Source organism: Lepidothrix coronata, unplaced genomic scaffold, assembly GCF_001604755.1.
Source record: "Lepidothrix coronata isolate B3197 unplaced genomic scaffold, Lepidothrix_coronata-1.0 Scaffold78, whole genome shotgun sequence".
NCBI classification, from domain to species: Eukaryota; Metazoa; Chordata; class Aves; order Passeriformes; family Pipridae; genus Lepidothrix; species Lepidothrix coronata.
Window position 1 is genome coordinate 2455080 of NW_016690258.1, and position 18963 is coordinate 2474042.

The 18963-nt window shown below is 48.7% G+C and overlaps 2 protein-coding genes across 2 annotated transcripts; one reads left to right on the forward strand and one right to left on the reverse strand.

The window, feature by feature from the left end:
* The first annotated feature begins 1994 nt into the window (after positions 1 to 1994).
* TNNC1 (troponin C1, slow skeletal and cardiac type) lies at positions 1995 to 8122 on the forward strand. The gene is made up of 6 exons (XM_017820014.1): positions 1995 to 2066; positions 5581 to 5611; positions 5907 to 6053; positions 6951 to 7065; positions 7168 to 7304; positions 7944 to 8122. The coding sequence occupies exons 1-6, from the start codon at positions 2043 to 2045 to the stop codon at positions 7973 to 7975; spliced, it is 486 nt and encodes a 161-aa protein (XP_017675503.1). The 5' UTR covers positions 1995 to 2042; the 3' UTR covers positions 7976 to 8122.
* Positions 8123 to 14059: 5937 nt separating this feature from the next.
* Positions 14060 to 17158, reverse strand: RPL29 (ribosomal protein L29). Its single transcript, XM_017820016.1, has 4 exons — positions 17076 to 17158; positions 16841 to 16885; positions 15471 to 15535; positions 14060 to 14281 (listed from the first exon to the last, which is right to left on the reverse strand). The coding sequence occupies exons 2-4, from the start codon at positions 16875 to 16877 to the stop codon at positions 14156 to 14158; spliced, it is 228 nt and encodes a 75-aa protein (XP_017675505.1). The 5' UTR covers positions 16878 to 16885; positions 17076 to 17158; the 3' UTR covers positions 14060 to 14155.
* Positions 17159 to 18963: the final 1805 nt, after the last annotated feature.

Below are 18963 nucleotides of genomic sequence, written 5' to 3' on the forward strand. Positions count from 1 at the left end.
TGTTTTGTAAGTCCCTGTTCGTATCAGACATTTGCAGAAGTGCAGCCATCCCACGTCAGTGTGTATGGTGGCAGTGGCCCAGATTTCCTCTAAGCAGAGACCCTTCTTCCTCATCCCGACCTGAATTTCAACCCAGCTGCTCCAGCAGCGCAGCCACAACCTTTTAAAGGCCATGTTAGAGCTCCCATTCCTGCTCTACATTGGCCCTGGATACATTCTGACGCATCCCAGGGGCTGTTTTCAGAGAGGTGACTCAGAGCCATCACCTCCCAGGATGGAGGGCCAGGGCCAGGCATGATTCCCCACGCTTGTACTGCCCAGTGCTGGCACCTGCAGTGAATCCTGAGGGGAGAAAGCAGCCAGGGGCACCGGTTTGCTTTGGGGCAACACTTCACTGGGAAGGTCTCTATGAGCTTGCCAGGAGGTTCTGAGGGATGATTTAATTGTGGGTGACAGCAGGTCCTTCATCCCATCCTGTGCCCTCACCTAAGGACAGGATCCAATGCCCTTTAACAAAATAACTACTTCCCTTTGCAGCTTTTCCTGCTTTTTCTGTGTTCAAGGCAACCAAAATATTAACATGTTCCAATTCTCAAGACTAACTGCTTCAAAAATTAATTCCTTAAACGCAACTATTTTCCTTGCTATTCCATCTGGAGGCAGATCTGGGCTGAAGCTGTGTAAATCAAGGCCAGTGGGTACCCACAGGACCATAGTTCCTAACAAGTTAATCCTTCAGGACTCAAAACCTGGGAGGATGTGGTGTGGAGACAGCTCTGTGCTCACCCATGTCCTCACTTTGTGCTGACACCAGCAGGGTCTCCGATTAACGCTGCTTTGGCTGGGCATTCCACAGGGACAGCAGGTTTTTCCATGCAGTATGATTCCTCTTAAACGGAGAAGGGATTTTAGAAAGGATGAAACCTAACAGCTGCACAAATATTATTTTCTGTTCTGCTAACTAACGCTGGTATGAGCCAGCTGGGAGTGGGACTTGGTATCCTGAGGTGCCGGAGCCATCCATAGCCCCTCTGGACACAAGAGGGAGTCCTGAATCACTAAAAGGAGAGGTTTGACTTCGGTTGCTGGATTAAATCGCTTTTTCCTGGACTGAGAAAACGCTGCTCATCACTTGGAGGTTTTTGATGTGTTTTGCTTTCCACCGTGGAGGAGTAAATCCACGGTAAATCCAGGAGCGTGGATTTTAGCCATTTGCAGTGGGGACAAGTCATCTTGCTGGTTGGGTGAAGTGAGTCCCAGTTTCCTAAAAAAACAGGAATTATCCCTGAAATCAAACATAGTTGATACCTCTCTTTTTGGTAACTGATCCCCCCCGATTTTCAGCCCCAGCTACAAACAGGAGCTTGAGGCAAAGCTCCATCTGTTTCCACACTTCTCTCCGTGGCATCGGGAGTGCAAATTCCCCCTACCCTTGGCACCCGCCCGCACATGGCATCAGCTTCTCCCAGGACATCAGCCCTGGCTGCCTGTCCTCCATGGGTTTGGGGACACCCGGCAGAGGGGACAAGGGGCCCCGACACCCTCTGTTCCCACTGCCCCGGGGGCACATTTGCTGCTAGACAGGGATATTTTGGGAGACATGCCTTTCCCGTATCACCCAATTTAATTAGGCACAGTATGATCTCTGTATCGCAGCTTCCAGGGGGAACACGCTGGAGGTGGAGGTGACATGGTGGCACGTGTCCAGTCAGGAGAGCTAAGTACCGCTACATATCAGCAATTTCGGCAGCACTGGCTGAAAGTGCTCGCTTGTTCCCACAACAAAGTCACGAGGAAAACTCCAGCTGCCCCCGGAGCGGGGCTGGGGCTGGCCCCGGACGTGCCAGCCTCGGGCTCGGCGGTGTCCCCATCCCAAGGCATGCAGGCGAGGCATTCCTGTGGGGCCGGGCATGCGGGGCTGCCGGTGGGCTGGTCCCAGCCCCCGGGGCGGGCAGCCCCCCTATATCAGCCGGGCCAGCGGGGGCAGAGCCAGCAGAGTGTGACCGTGACATCCCCCGGACCCTCACCCGCCCTCTCCAGCCATGGATGACATTTATAAGGCAGCGGTAAGTGCCTCCCTGTGGGGCTGTGGTTTGGGGAGAGGGGTCTAAAGGGATTTTGGGGCATTTTGTAGTAGATTCCCCAAAGCCTTGATAACTTTAATTCAATCGAGAAATGCAAATAAGAAATAATTATAGGGCAGCAACTTTTAGTCAACATCCTCATCCAGGACACACAGACCTTTCTCGCTGATGGCTCTGGAGGTTTCACACTCCTTTTATAAGTGTGAAACTCTCAACAGTGCTGCTAAATTATTTACAAGTAGTCCCCTGTTTCCCTGCTGTAAAGCAGGGAGATGCCTCACAGGTGAAGTTATAGATCTCAACCAGACACTCAAACTTTAAGAGGTGGCTGCTAGTTTTAGCCCAAACCTAGCATAGCAGCATTTCCCAGGAAGGAAACATTATTTTTATGGGTTAAACCTCAGCCTCTTCTTTCTGGTACTTTATAATTTTGCAATTGCTATGTTTTCCCCCTCCTTAGATGAATATTTTTCGGGGCGATTTATAAAACCCCTTGTTTTTTCTAAATTATATCCAAACCTTCTCCTCAGCTTTGCTGCTCCTGCTATCTGCTGTGCAGGATCCAGAATGTGAGCTATGCACTGGGGAACGTGGAACATCCTCATGGCTATTTTAACTTCCACAGCTGCATGCTGCACTCTCTGTGTAAACCCAAACTATTTGGTTTGTAATACGAACACTGCATTATTCTGTGATGTAGACAGACAGTGATGTGCCTGTGGAATAAGGATGAAAATAGATTCTGGATTGTGTGGATTGCTACTGCATCCCTTCCATAACTGGAGTTACATTAAGAGCTTTTTGGTGCTTTTTTAAATTTTTTTTTTAGTTTGTAGCTGACCAGCTTTGATTTTAACCAAGCGCACAAAAAATACATCATGCAAGTCCTATTTCAATTACGAGGTTTTTAGAGGGAAGGAATATAGCGCTTGGTAGGTAGTTAAAGAAAAAATCCCTCAGTGCTTACACCTTTCTTGTCCTTTGATCAGCCCTGAACCTCGTTAAATGGAACCCCCGTAGTGATCTTGACAGTGTGAAAAGGCTCAGGGAAGGCTGAGCCCCTCAACCAACACCTCCAAAAGGGAGGAAAATGGAACCTGTAAAATCAAAAAAAATCCAGGCTTTTCTAATGAAGGTTTTGAATTAAATACGTTCTCTGAGACTCAAGGCATTGGCCCTCTCCTCATTGTACAGGGACCACATGCCCATAATTAGGTAAATGCGAGGCTTGAGTCCTGGGCATTTACTGCCAGCACCTTTACAGAGGCAAAACAAGTCCAAGCTAGGCACAGCTGAGACAAACAGCATTTTTGTGGATCTATTTCCCCCAGTTTTAACTATAAGAAAACATTTACCTGGAAAAAAAATTGAAGAATTTCAATTTCCCCTATCTGACGTCAAATGGAACCGTGGGATAGATGGAGAGGATAGCTGATAAAAGCAAAATACAGCAGATTTGGTGTTACCGTGGCTGCTGCAGTGCTGTGACCTCCGAGCTCAGAGCTTGCCTTCCCACACTTCAGCCAGAGAAACCTGTCCCTGCAATGATGTGGAGGGAAAAGAGGAATAAATCTGCAAACAGCACCCATGTCCAGAGGGCACTATGAACAGGTCAAGAGACAACTCTATGATAAAAATATCGCTCTGTAGTTACAACGCATTTAATTTACATACACCACATCAATCACTTCAGAAGTCAAGGAAGCTTCAAAAGTGAATATTTTTGTATTTTCCACATGCTGATGGCATATATTAATATCATATTTATGCCAAATTCCCTACATGCAGCCAGAGAACCCAATGGATTTTCATCTTGCCCACTCATGCCTAGATAAGGGTGTGCAAACCCAAAGCTATTTTGGGAACATTTTTAGGCTCTGTTAAGCGCTGCTTAGAACAGTGCCAGGGACGAGTGTCCAGATAAAGGGCTGCAAGGATAAATTCCAAAGCCTGGGAACAATTGGGGAGCTCATCTTTATCTCCAGCACCTCTCACCCAGGCTTATAAATAGTGACTGCCCCAAGAGGGTCATGTTACGGAGCAGGATGGTGGCTGTGGGGCCAAGGGAGTGTGGCTGCTGCCCTTGCTCTGCCCAAACAATATCCTCTGAGGGCTGGCTGCTACCTGCCTGCCTTCAGCAGCACCAGGGACAAAGTGGGCTTGGGTTTCCTCCAGCAGTGGAGGAAAATCCTGCCACCGCCCTTTGGGCTTCCTGACTTGAAAGTCTTCACCTCCTGGTGCACAGGAAGCAGGATAAAGGCTCTCTGCCTGCTTCCCACAGGCTCTGTCCTGCTATGGAAAGGTACTTTCCCTGCCTCTTGCTGCAAGTAGGAAGGTTTTCCAGCTGGCTTTTGCAAAACCATTGCTCTTTGGGGTCAAAAGACTCAGCTTTCCCTCAAAGACAAGGTGCCACAACCCGGGATCGTGGGGTTTTGCCTCAACCAAAACACGGCAGGGATGGGTGTTGGGGACTGTTTGCATTGGGATGGCAGCAAGGAGACTTTAGAGGGGTCAGACACCCTCTGTGCAGGTGGGGGGGTCATACCTGGCTGGCTCCAGAGAGGCTGTTGACCAGCATAGGAAGGGTCAGTGTTTTCATGGATGCTGTAAAAGGGGCAGTTGGACACGGTGGTGAGGTCAGCAGTTTTAGATAAGCAGTACCTGCAGGCAGGAATGAAGCCAAAGAGAGAAATGCACTTGGACAGGTATGGCACAGAGCTGACTGATTCCTCTTTGCTCTCCTTAGTGATTATTTTCGTTAATTCATACTAACTAATGAGCTCCCACTGATGGTCTGAGGGGATTGAATTAGGGCAGAGTTTAGGAACAATCTGCCAGTCCATTTCAGCTAATGCCTAATGGCTCCACAGGCCATTTCTTCAGGGAGATTCCCAAAACAGGCTAAAGGGAATAGCAGCCCTCTTCAGAGTCAAGATCCTTTGTAATAACACTGACTCAGATGGAAGTAAAGCAGTTAATGCTCTAGGTAGTGCAGGCAGTTTCCTGAATCTAGGGCTGAAAAACAACTACTGGGAATGGTCTTGTCCACCTTTCCCTCCCCAGGGACCTCTCAAGCACATCCCACCTCTGACCTGGGCAGAGCCCACATGTGAGCAGCCCTCAGCAGTGCAGCCATCCCATGGTGAAGGCTGCCAGCAAAAAGAAATTATCCCAAATGGTTGATGGAGGCAAATTCTTTTTCCCAGTGGGACTCCCCTGCCTGTGCAAAGGCTATTTCTGCCATGTAGTAGGAGCTGCTACTCTAGAGAAGTGATGCTTGATTCAAAGGAGATGGGAATAATTGGTTTTTTAAGGAGAATAATCTCTTAGACAAAAAGTTATGGTGTCAAAACCCCACTGGCTGTACATCCCCTAATACATGAGGGTGACTGTTGTGAGACTTGGCTGATCTTTGCAAAGGCTGTTGAAAAAATAATGTGTCCTGTCAGTGATGCTGACAAAGAAAAATTACTTGGTCTCTGTGTTTTCCTTGCAGGTTGAGCAGCTGACAGAAGAGCAAAAAAATGGTAGGTGCATCTTGAACCTGACACCAAACTCCCCAGCCCCTGCCTCAGCAATGACAGTCTGGAAAATGCTTTGGTCAGACTGGCCAGGGCAGGACATGACCCAGGGATCTTGATCCACCAGGATTTCAAGCAAGGCTATGTGTGTGTCCCACCATGCCATGCCTTGGCAGTGCTGAGGGGCATGGGGGGGGAGACTGTGCTTGGGATGAGCCCCCTGCCCCCAAGGTCACCTGTCTGCAGGGTCAAGGTGCACAAGATCCCCCCACATCTCCTCTCTCTCTGTTTCTCTCTCCAGAGTTCAAGGCTGCCTTTGACATCTTCGTGTCAGGGGCAGAGGATGGTTGCATCAGCACCAAGGAGCTGGGGAAGGTGATGCGGATGCTGGGGCAGAACCCCACCCCCGAGGAGCTGCAGGAGATGATAGACGAGGTGGATGAGGACGGTGAGAGATTTGGGTTTCTTCCACTCTCCCAAGCACCATCCCCACATCTGGAGGTAGGGGGGCCATCTGTGCAGCACTGGCAGGACCCGTGCTGGGGAGTCACAGCTGTAGGGAGCAACCTGCTGTGCTGTGAATTCAAAGGACACCAAACACCCACCAAACTGCAGCATTTTTCCTTTAAGAAATTCTCAGGCAAAGAGAAACTATAAAAATTATTATTCCTACAATGATCAGACTGCTTGAACTGATTTTGAGGGGGTACTTTGAAATTGCATAGATCCATTTAAAAAACAAAATGTAGGCTGAATGTAGAAACTCCCATTTCAGAAGTGCCACAGTTACAGGATTCTATCATCAGGAAAGTCTCTCACTGCTCGAGTGTACACAACCCCACATAACTAACTGTCAATATTGATTAAATCAGTGTACTGGTGATCACACGTAACAAAATCCACCATGTGCATTTGGGCAGAAATATCATACTAAATAACTGGAAAATAAAAAAAAGCAGTTAAAAATCAGGCAGAAAAGGAAAACAGCTGTCTCATTGAAAACAACAGTACTGTACTGTGGGTGCAAAACCACACTGGCATGAATACTTGTCTTCTGGAGCTTTTAATATTAATACCTGGGTGAGATGGACAGGTACCTCCATAGCAGGAATTTCCATTCATCAGTGCTTCTAAAAGGACTTTTGCCAAGGCAAAAAGACTGCAAAAGGTAAAAATTCAGTGATGAAGTCAGAGCAGGGCCTCCCATGTCTTGAAAACTGCCTCTTGCTGCAGAGCTGCTCTCCTGTGTTTTGATTCTTGGTTGCCAAACGGAACTGTGATCCCTCCTTGGTGTTGCCCATCCACTCACCGTAGCACCAGCTGATTGTGTCTATTCTGCCTGCAGGCAGTGGCACCGTAGACTTCGATGAGTTCCTTGTTATGATGGTTCGGTGTATGAAAGATGACAGCAAAGGAAAAACCGAAGAGGAACTCTCAGACCTCTTCAGGATGTTTGATAAGTAAGAGCCATGACCATGCAGGGTTTTGGGAGGGGTGCAACCACCTCAACTCCCCCTCCCCGGTGTGTCAGTCTGCTCCTGAGCTCTTCTGTCCCCTCACAGAAACGCTGATGGCTACATCGACCTCGAGGAGCTGAAGATCATGCTGCAGGCGACAGGAGAGACCATCACCGAGGATGACATAGAAGAACTGATGAAAGATGGGGATAAAAACAATGATGGCAGGATTGACTATGATGGTAGGACTCTTTCTTGCATGTGGTTTGGTCACGAACCCTTGAGGGAGCCCTGGGCAGCTCCCACGGTCTTGGTTGCCTTCTTGGATGGGCACGAGCTCATGCAGACACTCCTGGGCAATATGTCTGACAGCAGTGTGTGTGCAGAGGGATAGGGGGGTTTCTTGTGCTTGTGAAATGGTAGCAGGAACCTGGGGTTGCCTTCACTGTCCCCATGCTGTGAAGGCCAGCCTGCACTGAAGCACTGCCACTTTTCGCCAGAGACCTGCCTGTCTCCTCCTACCCTCTCAACATAAGCACCATTTCCAAAATGCCATAATTTTGAATGTGATGCTACCAAAACAACCCCCAGACCATTTCCAAGCTGAGTCAGCACCTGTGTTCCTCCCCTGGACACTCACCTCCAGTGTTTTGGTGGCACCCGAGGGTGACGCAGGGCTCCAGTGACATTTCCAGCAGGAGTCACGAGGAGTCCTCGCCACAGTCAGAGGAGCAGTAGCCATCCACCCTCAGCCTCTTGCACGCTGGGGGGTTGGAAAAGGAGACAGGGCTGGGGAAAACTGCCAAGAGCACACTTGGCAGCTGCGAGGGCACTTTGGTCTCACCTCACACCTCTTGTCTCCAATGTCTTCCCCTTGGCAGAGTTCCTGGAGTTTATGAAGGGGGTTGAATAAATCTGAGGCCCGATGGACAGCTCGAATCTCCTAAACCCCTCCAGCTCTGCATCTCATCTCCTTGACTTAAATCCCCTGGCTACTGGCATGAAGACTGAGTGCTGAGAAGGGTGGCTGGGGGAAATAAAACCTGTTAATACCCAGTGCCTCAGACGGTCTTTCCTTAGAGGTTTAGTGACAGCTTCACCCCAGTCGTGTGCTCATGACTAATGGGGTCACTCCTGGGGGCCACTTCTGGCAAGGTGACATCACAGCTGGAGCTTTAATTCTCCAAGGAGGTATTTTGCTGCCAGCCCAGCGACAAAGTCCATCCAACAGGGCCATCTGCTTGGTGGGGAGCTGTCATCTCCTCACCCCTGCCATGGTGAGAAGGCTCGGGAGCTGGCACTGCTGGCTTAACTGGAGTATCAGCAGCATTTTAGCAAAGAAATGTGAATTACAAACTACTTAGGCCATCACTGACATCCATGGGTGAGGGACAGTACCTCTCCTCCCTACTCTCACCTTGCTGTCCTGACAGGACACCCTGTCTTGCCATCCTGATTGTCACCCTGTGGCACATGCAGAAAGAAGACCTCAATTTTCCTTGGAAAGATGAATAAAAGCCATTCCTAAGCTTGACTGGGTGCCTCCTTCCTGTCTGACCCAGCCTGGTGAGGAGCCCCACGGCACCTCATAGTTCTCCTCCAGTCCTTGATGGGAGCCTCACTGCAATAAGTGAAACACCCAGTTTTCCCTCAGAAATCACATCCATTTGGGCCACAAGGGCCCTGAGCAAGGAAAGACCCCACTTTGGGTCTCAGCTCCCGGGCGCAGGGTGACAGCAGGGCCAAGGAGCCGAGCTGTCCCCAGGGGCCCCAGGCGCCATCTTCTCTGGTCCCGAGGAAGCGCAGCATTCCTTCGGCATTAGCAGCTCTCCCTGCACATAGCTGCCTCCTCCCATCGAATTACAGCCCCAGCACAACTCACACATTGCAGTCGTGTTGCTAAAATCAAACGTTTACCCAAGCAAAATAAACATTGGCAGGGCAAGGCAGGAGGCCGTGTCAGGGCGATGCTGCCCTCAGCCCAGGGTGGCCATGCTGCCACATGCCAGTGCCCCACGTCCACTGCATTGTCCTTCTGCCTTTCTCACAAACCAGCTTTTTCTCCCCTCTCTGTGGAAGTAACACCCTGAGCAGCTGTATTTGCTGTGACACTCACTCTCATTTAAAGCAATAATGAAATATTGTAATTCAGGACAAACAGGCCTGAGGTGAAAACAGGCCTTAGAGTGGTTGTTGATTGTTTGGAAGGACATGGCTGCGTCTTTCCTCTGGACAACAAGCACTAAATCTTTTGCTCAACCGGGGCTTGTAACACTAGGAAAACAGAAAATTAACCTGTCAGCGGATTATCCTTAAAACCCAGCATATTTTGGGAAGACCCCTAATGCATATATTGGTTGATGTGCCCAGAGGGGTCTCCCCGAGAGTCCCAAGCCCTCAATGCCATAGCTACTGCAGATTCAGCAGGACTCCAGGTGCACCAGAAACCAACGGACATGGAAATGTGCTAAGAATTCTGTGATAGGAAATGCTCCCAGGTTTTACAGTCTTCTGTTCCCAATGAATCTGTAGCCTAGAGATCAAAAACAAACACCTTCCATCTCCCCAGTGTAGCAGCAGAAGTCATTTCCCATTGAGACCTGCTTATGAGGACACAGCTGAAAAGTGTTTTACCCCAGAGATGGAAACCTTCAGAGAGTTGCAAATACCTGGGCTTCACCCACAAGCCAAGGTGACACCAGTTGTCCCCACACCCACGGCCATCAAGCCCATGGCAACCCACTCCTGCACTCACATCACATCAGGCATCGCTGACAGCCCCATTATCTTCCTCTCTCCTGTCCAAATCCCAACATCCAAAAAGGACTTCTCCAAGATACTCTCTACTGCTTACTGAGAGGGTTTGGATCCCTGAAGAGTGAAGAGAAGAAATAAGGTTAACCCCTTTCCTTCAGTCAGCTTGGTGGCTTGGACTGTGCTGTGACCCAGGGAAAAGGATGACTGGAAAGAGCCACCTGCCTCTGTGTGTTGTCTCTCCCCTCTTGGCTCAATGGCACAGGTAGCAGCACACCACGGCCTCACTGGCTGCCTTTACTCTTTTCTGAGAGTAAAATAGAGAAGGCTGTGGCTGGGGAGAGAGGACAAAGGTCTTGTAGCAGCTGAAATTTGTCGCTAGAAGAGCAGAAACACTGGGAGTATTTAGGATTTTTCAGTCCTTAGAGCAGAGGTGCCAGCAGGTCACCATGCTCTGCGGGGAGCCACGAAAACTGCTGCCAGGCCGGTCTGCCTTAACACACTGACTGTCCTCCCAGAGCCAGATAGCAAATGCTGCAGGGTGAGGAGCTGTGGGTGGATTTCACTGTTGGCTAAAACACGGGAACAACTGCACGAGGAATGTAACATGACATGACAGGCCGGTGAGTGGGTGAGCTGGCTGAAAAAACAGTCATCAGAAGAGGACTGGCCTGGTTGAAGCGCCCACAGAGGGGGATGTGCTAACAATGAATGACAACCACCCTGACTAGTCCATGTATCTGTGCAACTGGACAGAGCCACAGTTCCCAGGCCATTTGATCTGCTTGCCTTTACTGGCAGCAGATTTAATTTCTGCCCAGGTTTTCAGCTTTATCACCATATTTGAAGCCTCTCTTCAACCCTCAATAAAACTGCTATATGAACCAAGTGACTGCAGCAAGATCTGAGGAAATTTTGTACACACTGCCCTAATGAAACCTCTGCATCTTGCTTACAGCCATAAATCTGTCACCAGGGCAGTGGCAATGTAACATGAGCTAAGGTACATGGGATAAACACTCCACCATGCCAAAACCACTGTGGTGTAGGAACACCTGCAACAGCCTTGAAACCTGGGCAAAGCAGAACTCATGTTCTGTTGCTGCTTTTCCTTGACTACACTATCGAAAGGCGATAAAGGGGGACATGTATCCAGCCCTACTTTTCATTTTCATGGTGAACATCAACGTTGCCAGGGAAAGCTGTCCCCCATCAGAGCATTTCACAGGGCTTTTATTTCTCCTCCCCAGTTCTGTGCTCTTGGCTTTCACCGTGATGGCTCTACTTTTGCCAAACGAGCTGATTCAGTATTTGGTTACGTGCCCTTTGCTCTTTTGTTTTTTCAAATCGAAGCAAAGAAAGGAGCCAAACTGGAAACTTGATATGAGTCCTCTTAATTGCACAGGGGAGAAATCATCTGCAGCAAGGATGACGTACAGCAGCAGCAAGCACGAGATGTCTAAGAGTCATTAAGCATTGAGATGCTCTCAAGCTCTTTGGTTTCCTGCAGGATACCAAGCACTTAATCACGAGAGTTTCGAAGTTTTTAAATGTCAAAGATGACACAGCTCTGCATAATGGGAATAGTATCAAGTGGGCCACAGCTGCCAGTTCCCCCTCCTGGGCTCTGTATATGTAATGCTCCTAAAACGGACCTCCAGCCTCACTTCACCAACAGAACTTAAATGATTTCACAATGCAAGAAAAAAAGGAGGAAGACTCATCACAAGGCAATGTCAGCACAGACTCCCCTTCGCAGGTTTTCCTTCTGGGCTCGGGCAACCTGTATGACAAGGAGGGAAGCCATGAATTGAGCTGTCACAGGGTTAGAAAGTCCAATAGGTGGTCAGCTGATGTCAGGGTACTGTCCCGTGGGACCACCATGTGTGCAGGGAGCAGACAACAACAAACCTGACACCGACCTGCTGTGGAAGTTCACAAAATTCCTGTCTCCTGCTACACAATGATGCCTGGATTAGGGTTACGTTCCTCTGTGCTGCATTTTGTCACGCAGCCGCTATTTTGGTCAGAAAGTCAGCAAGCCCATATTTGGGAAGCTGTCCCACTGAAGGGCAGCATGAAGGGCAGCGACATGAAAAGGCTGCTTCTGAAGGCAGGCCTGGGGTTGCTGCCTGGAGCCACAGGAAGCCCAAATCTTGCCCGCTGCTTCTCATTAACATGCCAACATCCTCTTCTCAGCCTGACCCTCGCCTCTCTCTCTTCCCTCAAACTGCATCCTGTGGGTGAGCTACTCCCACAATACAAGCCCTCAGGGGAAGACACCAAGGGGGATGAGATGAAATCTTCCTTCTTATATGGAAAAGTCTTAGTGCTAGAGATTTAAAATGCAGAACTTAAACCATGTAGGAGAGCTGCAGACACACAGGTGAAGGTCTAAATTGACAAACACTAACTCCTCTGCTCAGAGGCTTTTTCTTTTGCTCTTGTAACAACACACACCTGCAGCAGACTGACCTTCACTCACACAGCTGGACCACTCTATTTTCTTCAACACCAGCGACAACCCAAGGGGACATCTCTGCCAGCCAGGCAAGGCTGCTGCTGGGCAGCTCTGGGCAAGGGCTGAGGCTGCCAGATGTGCACACTAACCCAAACCACAGCCACACAGTCCTACCTTTGGAGACAAACTGGCTCAGGCAGGGCAGGCACCAGCCACGCAGCTCGAGAGCCAGCAGATTTAAGCACTGTGCATCTGTCTCTGGGTGATCTACCACCTGCCAAAGGGAGGATTAAAACCATGAAGAATCTCTTGTCAGTTGTCCTTCTGGTGTACCTGAGGGCAGTAGGGACCAAACAACCTTTTGTCACTTTAGTACAGTGACTGCACACTCTCTGCAGCACCAAACCCCTCCGGACCCACACGACAATTAACACCAATCTCCATAACAGTCCAGGAGCTGCACACTGCAGGAGCCAGACAGCTGAGGGCTGCAGACAACACTGACTTCACAAACCCCTCAACCTGTGAGGTTTAAGGCAGCAAATCTCTTTATATTGCTTGGTTTAGGGTGGTATTTCTTGTCAGTCAAAACCTATTAAAAAGTAGGAACTGGGAAAGGGCTTTTGAACTCAAGCCAGAAAAAAAATAAAATATTTGCCTTGCTTCAAAGTAGCGTTGAATTTTGCTAATTGGCTCACCTATTCAAAAAAATCAACGACATTAATTGGATGTTTCAGTTGAAATAATGTTTTTTATCCAGCAGGTGCTTTGCTGCTCTACTGCAGTGAGAAGCTACGTGTAAACTTCCAGCCCTCGGGTGGATCCATGGATTTACGCCACCGGGTGGACAAGCGCTGGAACTGCAATTTCAGGAAGAGCTGGGCGCATTTTAACAGGTGGTCCACGTCTTGAGCCAGCTTTGCTGGTAAGGGAGACTCGGAGAGTGAAGCCCTCTCCTGGTGTAGAGAAGGACAGCAGAACAAAACCCGGCTGCAAAACCTCCCGGCCTTTTGAATGTGATTTCCCCTCATCTCACCGACACATCAGATTAGGTACTTCTGTTACTGGAATAAAAGATATTCCCTAAAATACAGAAACTATGATAAAATGCATATCTTTATGTATTTCTAAAACCTTGCACATTCCCATCGGTAGCTCCTTTAACACTTAAATACTTTCAAGTACCTTACAATACAACAGAGACCAACTCTGAAACTAATTGCTGTGGTCTCATAGCCAGCACTCCTTACTCTATTTTTCAGGATTCCCACAGCTGTAACCACCTTGTCCACTGCTTTGCTGTGTGGGTAAGTAACAGCCCCTGGAAAACTCATCAACTATCACAAAAATCATGGTACACGAGAAAGCGAATTTTACCTGTATTGAATACTGTCACCCAAGAGTACAGGCAACACTGGCTCAAATTTGGATGGAAAGAAACAAGTTATTTCTTGTCTAAATTTGAGAGCATCAATCAATAACCATTTCACTACTTGAAAGGAGACTTTGAACTACTAAATGCTCATGATATGTACCACCAATTACAGAAGAACAGCACTGGGGAGGGGGCAGGTGTTTCACTTCCCTTGTGTGGTGGCTGGCAACAAACAAAAAACCCTTCTCCAGGGGATAACAGAGGGGTTTTAACACAAAACCTCACCAGAGTTCTGACTGGCTTGATCTGCCAGAGAACCAAAACACACACTGGTCACTACTCACACGCTCAATGTGCAACTGGCACCTAAAATACAAACCAACTCAGGCTTCTGGAGGGCCCTCAAATTCAGAAGATGAAGATTTTGTTACATACAATTTTATTTAAAAAAATGCTGTAACACACATGCTAATAGGAAAATTGGTTCTTTTCATTAAATCCCATTAGTCCTTTTTCTGCTGAGCAGCCTGCTGAGCTGCCTGCTTGGCATTGTTGGCCTGCATCTTCTTCAACCCCTTCTTGTTGTGTTTCTTTGCAAATCTCATGTTCCTCAGAAACTTGGGATCAACCTATAAAAAACAGGGGAAAATAAGCCATGTTGTAGAAGGAACCCGTAAAAACATACATATCTTCAGTTTGTTTTAATTATTCCCAAATGCTGGCTGTGACTAATTCAGATTTTTTTCCCTGATTTTTCGATAAAATTGTTCTAGCCACCTGTAACCACCCTTTAATAGCTATTTTCCTTAATTGCCATACACATAAAAAAATCCAATATTCCAGCAATAAACCCACAGAAAGGACAAGTAAAGCTGTAAACAAGGCAAACTTCATTTCCATGTCACGAGACATTCTGGATCTGGAGTACCACACACCAACCTTGGCAGCTGAGCACATACACATGTAATCCTTGGGCAGAGACCAATGCTGCTTCCTCAGGTCTTTCCTTTTTACATTAAAGGCAAAAAACCCAGTAGAGAGAAGAGCAGCACCTGTTTTTGTCAGCTACTGGCTGGCCCATCCTGTCATGGCTGGGACCAATGCTCAGAACTATCAGCTACTGCTGCACTGAGAAACATTTGCTATTTCTCCTTAAAAAGAATTTTAACCAGCACAGAGGAGCATCAGGATTTTGTCCTCTTAACCCATGCACAGTGTGAGGGGACTGCTGGACTGTTTGGAGGGGGCAGGACTGAACCCTCACTGAGCTTTGCAGATGCTTTTACATCACATCCAAAAACCTTATCATCACACCTACGAGCCAAACGGAGTCACAGCCCTGCCCAAATCCAAGATGTCCTGTTTTAACTTTCAAGTGCGGAAAAACATCCTGTTCTATCACTTGGAAAATCTCACCAAAAAAACCCAATATGTTTTCACTTTCATGTGTTCTGCCCAGAAATGCCAATTCTTCTCATTTTGTGAGTGAAAATTCTCTGGATTAGAACAATATTGAAGGATACAAAGAGACACAGCAGGACTCAAAAGAGAGAGGAACCATCCAGCTGACAGGTGTTTGTTTCACTGGAAGCAGCAGTCAGTGATGCCCACCAGAGCAGGACACAGACAAAACTGGCCAATAACTTAAATGCAGTTTCATAGACACAGAAGGGCAGACTTCGTGTGGGCTGGAAATATCACAGCTGCACATAACGTAAGCAGAAGATATAACAGAAACGAAATAATACAAATACCGGGGTTTTTCATGGTTAAACCTCAGTGGTTCAACAGCCTGGGAATACCAATGGAAATACTCACCCCTTTGAGAGATTCATATCGATGGGACCTGGGTTTCTTGATGCCATTTCTGTGCCACTTGCGGGCTGTGTGGAAAATAAGAAAAATATTTAAATGACAATTTCTGCTATTATTAAGCAGCTGCAAGAGCTTCCTTTCAAGTGTACCTGACTATCAACACAATGTGGAATAGAAAATTTTCAAACCTTTTCTTGTCCCAAGGAATCTTGAATTTTAAGAGCACACCTCTATTCTCTGTTCTCTACACAGAGCTCTTGGCACTGCAGGGTTTTCCAGTCTTAAGATTTCAGGCTCCTCATTCCATAATAACCCACCAGTGGTAGCACCACCAGCACAGTAAAAGCCCTCAGTCATTAAAAGCTGAGAGTCAGTGTCACTCTCAACTGTACAGGACCAAGCAGGACCTAGTTGTGGCCTTTGCTAAGTTACAGCACTGATGAGAAGACTCCAAAAAAGAACTATTTTATCAACGTGCTCATCTTTGGATGGCACAGTATCACAGTCTGAACACCATCCAGTAGCATTATGGAATCCCAGAACCAGGAAGCGACCATTAGATCACCTCATTCCCCCTGCCATGGGCAGGGACACCTTCCACTAGCCCAGGTTGCTCCAAGCACCATCCAACCTGGCCTTGGACACTTGCAGGGATGGATGGGGCAGCCACAGCTTCTCTGGGCAACCTGTGCCAGGGCCTCACCACCCTCACAGGGAAGAATTCCTTCCTAACATCCAAACTAAATCTGCTCTCTGTCAGTGTGAAGCCATTCCCCCTTGTCCTGTCACTGTACATTCTTGTAAAAGATTCCCTCTCCATACTCAGTGATGATCATCACAGGATTAATGAGGTTGGAAAACACCTCTGAGGTCATCAAGTCCAATCTATCACCAAACATCACATTGTCAACCAGATCATGGCACTCAGTGCCACATCCAGTCTTTCCTTAAACACCTCCAGGGACAGTGACTTCACCACCTCCCTGTGCAGCCCATTCCAATATTAAATCACCCTTTCTATGGAGAACTTCTTCCTGATGTCCAACCTAAACCTGCCCTGGTGCAGCTTAAGACTGTGCCCTCTTGTCCTGTTGCTTGCTGTCTGAGAAAAGAGAGTGTCTCAAACATGAAACTTGCAAACATGAAACTTGCCTTTTTCCTGGTTACGTATTAGTTCTATATTTAGCCCAAACAAGCCCTGACTCTCACCAAGCTCTTTACAACAAACACACTACTCTACTCCCGCACGCCACCACCTCGCCTCGCTGCAAAGCCCCCCGGCAGCCTGCGCTGCCACAACCACAGGTCACAGCAGCGGGTCAAAGCCCCTCGGCCCACGCCGCCCCTCCCCGCAGCCCCTCAGCCCCGCTCACACTGGTTGTGCGTGGTGTGGTTCTTGGACTTGGCCATGGTCGCACCTGCGGGAGAAACACAAACGACTCAGCCGAGGGGGCCAGCAGGGGAGAAGCTCCTGCCCAGCGCCCGCCCAGCCCAAGCCCAAGCCCCGCTTATCGCCCCTCTCCGACACCCTCCAGCCCGGCCCGGCCCCTCCCGGGGCCCGGATGGGTCCGGATGGTGCCGATGTCCCAGTGTCGGGCCCGCCCTCACCAGAGCCACTTCGCCGCCGCCGGGCCGGAAGAGAGGGAGCACCGCGGGGGCTGCCGGGAAAAGGCGCCGCGCCGGAACCCCGCGCACGGTGGTTCCGCCCGGCAGTGGTTCCGCCGCGCAGTCTCCCCGCTCCCTGCAACGCGCTGCCGCTCTGTGTCCACCCCGCTGCGGCCTCGCTCCCGCACCGGGACACCCCGCAACACCCAGCGATGCGGCGGACCCCAGCCCCTGGGGACACTGCTCCCCTTAACAGCACAGTCCGCAACAACACGGTCCCCACACCAACATGTCCCCCGCCATGGCCGCTGCCTGCCCAGGGGAGGGAGGCGGGTCCCGATGTTCCTGTGCGCTGCAGTTTATCCTCTCGTTCAGCCACGCTCGGGCAATACAGGCACACACGGGCAATGTTCCTCACGGCAGGGTCACTGAACGCCGTTCGTCTTTATCTGTGTTTGCTTTCAAACACCTCGAGTGCTGTGTCCAGTTCTGGGCCCCTCAGTTTAGGAAGGATGTTGAGGGGCTGGAGCGTGTCCAGAGAAGGGCAACGAGGCTGGTGAAGAGTCTGGAGCACAAGTCCTATGAGGAGTGGCTGAGGGAGCTGGGGGTCTTTATCCTCGAGAGGAGGAGGCTCAGGGGAGACCTCATCACTCTCTACAACTCCCTATTAGGAGGGTGTAGGCAGGTGGGGGTCGGGCTCTTCTCCAGGTAACCAGCAATAGGACATATCTTTATGGCATTGCTTTTATTTTACAATGAGAGGCACAAGTGAATTGTCTAAAGTAACCCAGACTGGAAAAGATAGCCCAGAGACCAAAAGCCCCAGGACCAGTACATGGGAGAGAGACCTGGACATTTTTTTCAGTCATTCAGTGATTGCTCGCAGAGCAATTGCTTCTCTGCCTCAGGTTCAGATACCTGTGAACAAGTTCTTTCTATTACAAAAATAGAGAAAAATAGATGAAAAATAGCAATATTCTTTTACTGGCATTTTGCAGCTGGAGTACAAAAGTCTGCTCAAAATCCTCCTTGATAGGCAAACTTCTGACTTTTTAAACTGTTGTTTTTTTAAATTCCTTCCACTGCAGTGAGCTGCAGTCTTTACTTGTACAACACTGTGGCCAGCTAATCGCAGCCGACAGCAGAGGGAAATCCTGACTTTCCTGATAGTGCAAAGAGTTGAGCTCAGTGAAAGACAGAACTGAGTCCCAGAGGTGTGTTTGCCTCCATTGCATTGCAGAAGGCAGAGAGAAACAGGCTGCCAGGTGCCCTTATGTTGGCCATTAGATTACGAAAACTCTTGATCTTTTCCACTCATTTCTGAGCCTTCCTTCATAGGAAGAAACAAAAGGGTTTATTTTATGGTTTCATCTACCTTTTCCAAGTTCTTTCAGTATCCTGCTGCAATTGTTGTTGGAGCTCCCTGGGAGTCTTTCTCAGCTGCTGGTGGGACCACATGGGATGAGCACTCAGACAGGTGGGGATAAGAGAAGCTGTGCTTAATGCCTAGGTGAAATACAAGACCTGTAAGACAAACTATTAAAATAAAACTGTGGAAGAGTGTTCAGTTTACAGGGCTGAGTGTAACATATTCAGGGTGGTTTATAAATCACTGCAAACCAGTGCAGAATATCAAGTAAAAAGGATGATCCAAGGCAGGATCAAGACCTGTGTGCACCATTGGGGGATCAAGCCCCCTTGAATTTGTGCTCTGATGAGCTGCCACGTCTCTAATTATGGCACTGCTGGGAATGATTGGCCAGTTCAAAACCTTTAATCATACTTTTAGTTATTACAGACTTAATTAGCGCATGTTACCCCAAGTGTCCTCTATTAAAGGAGCTGTGCTCATTAAATAGGATTGTAAGTACTCCAGCAGCAAAACAATTAT

Excerpts from the sequence above, each read along its gene's own strand:
- TNNC1 (XM_017820014.1), top strand. The coding sequence starts at position 2,043 with ATGGATGACATTTATAAGGCAGCG. Across the intron at positions 5,612-5,906 it reads GACAGAAGAGCAAAAAAATG|AGTTCAAGGCTGCCTTTGAC; the intron begins GTAGGTGCATCT and ends TTCTCTCTCCAG. Across the intron at positions 7,305-7,943 it reads TGGCAGGATTGACTATGATG|AGTTCCTGGAGTTTATGAAG; the intron begins GTAGGACTCTTT and ends TCCCCTTGGCAG.
- RPL29 (XM_017820016.1), bottom strand. The coding sequence starts at position 16,877 with ATGGCCAAGTCCAAGAACCACACCACGCACAACCAGT. Across the intron at positions 15,536-16,840 it reads CCACACCACGCACAACCAGT|CCCGCAAGTGGCACAGAAAT; the intron begins GTGAGCGGGGCT and ends TTTTCCACACAG. Across the intron at positions 14,282-15,470 it reads GATATGAATCTCTCAAAGGG|GTTGATCCCAAGTTTCTGAG; the intron begins GTGAGTATTTCC and ends TGTTTTTTATAG.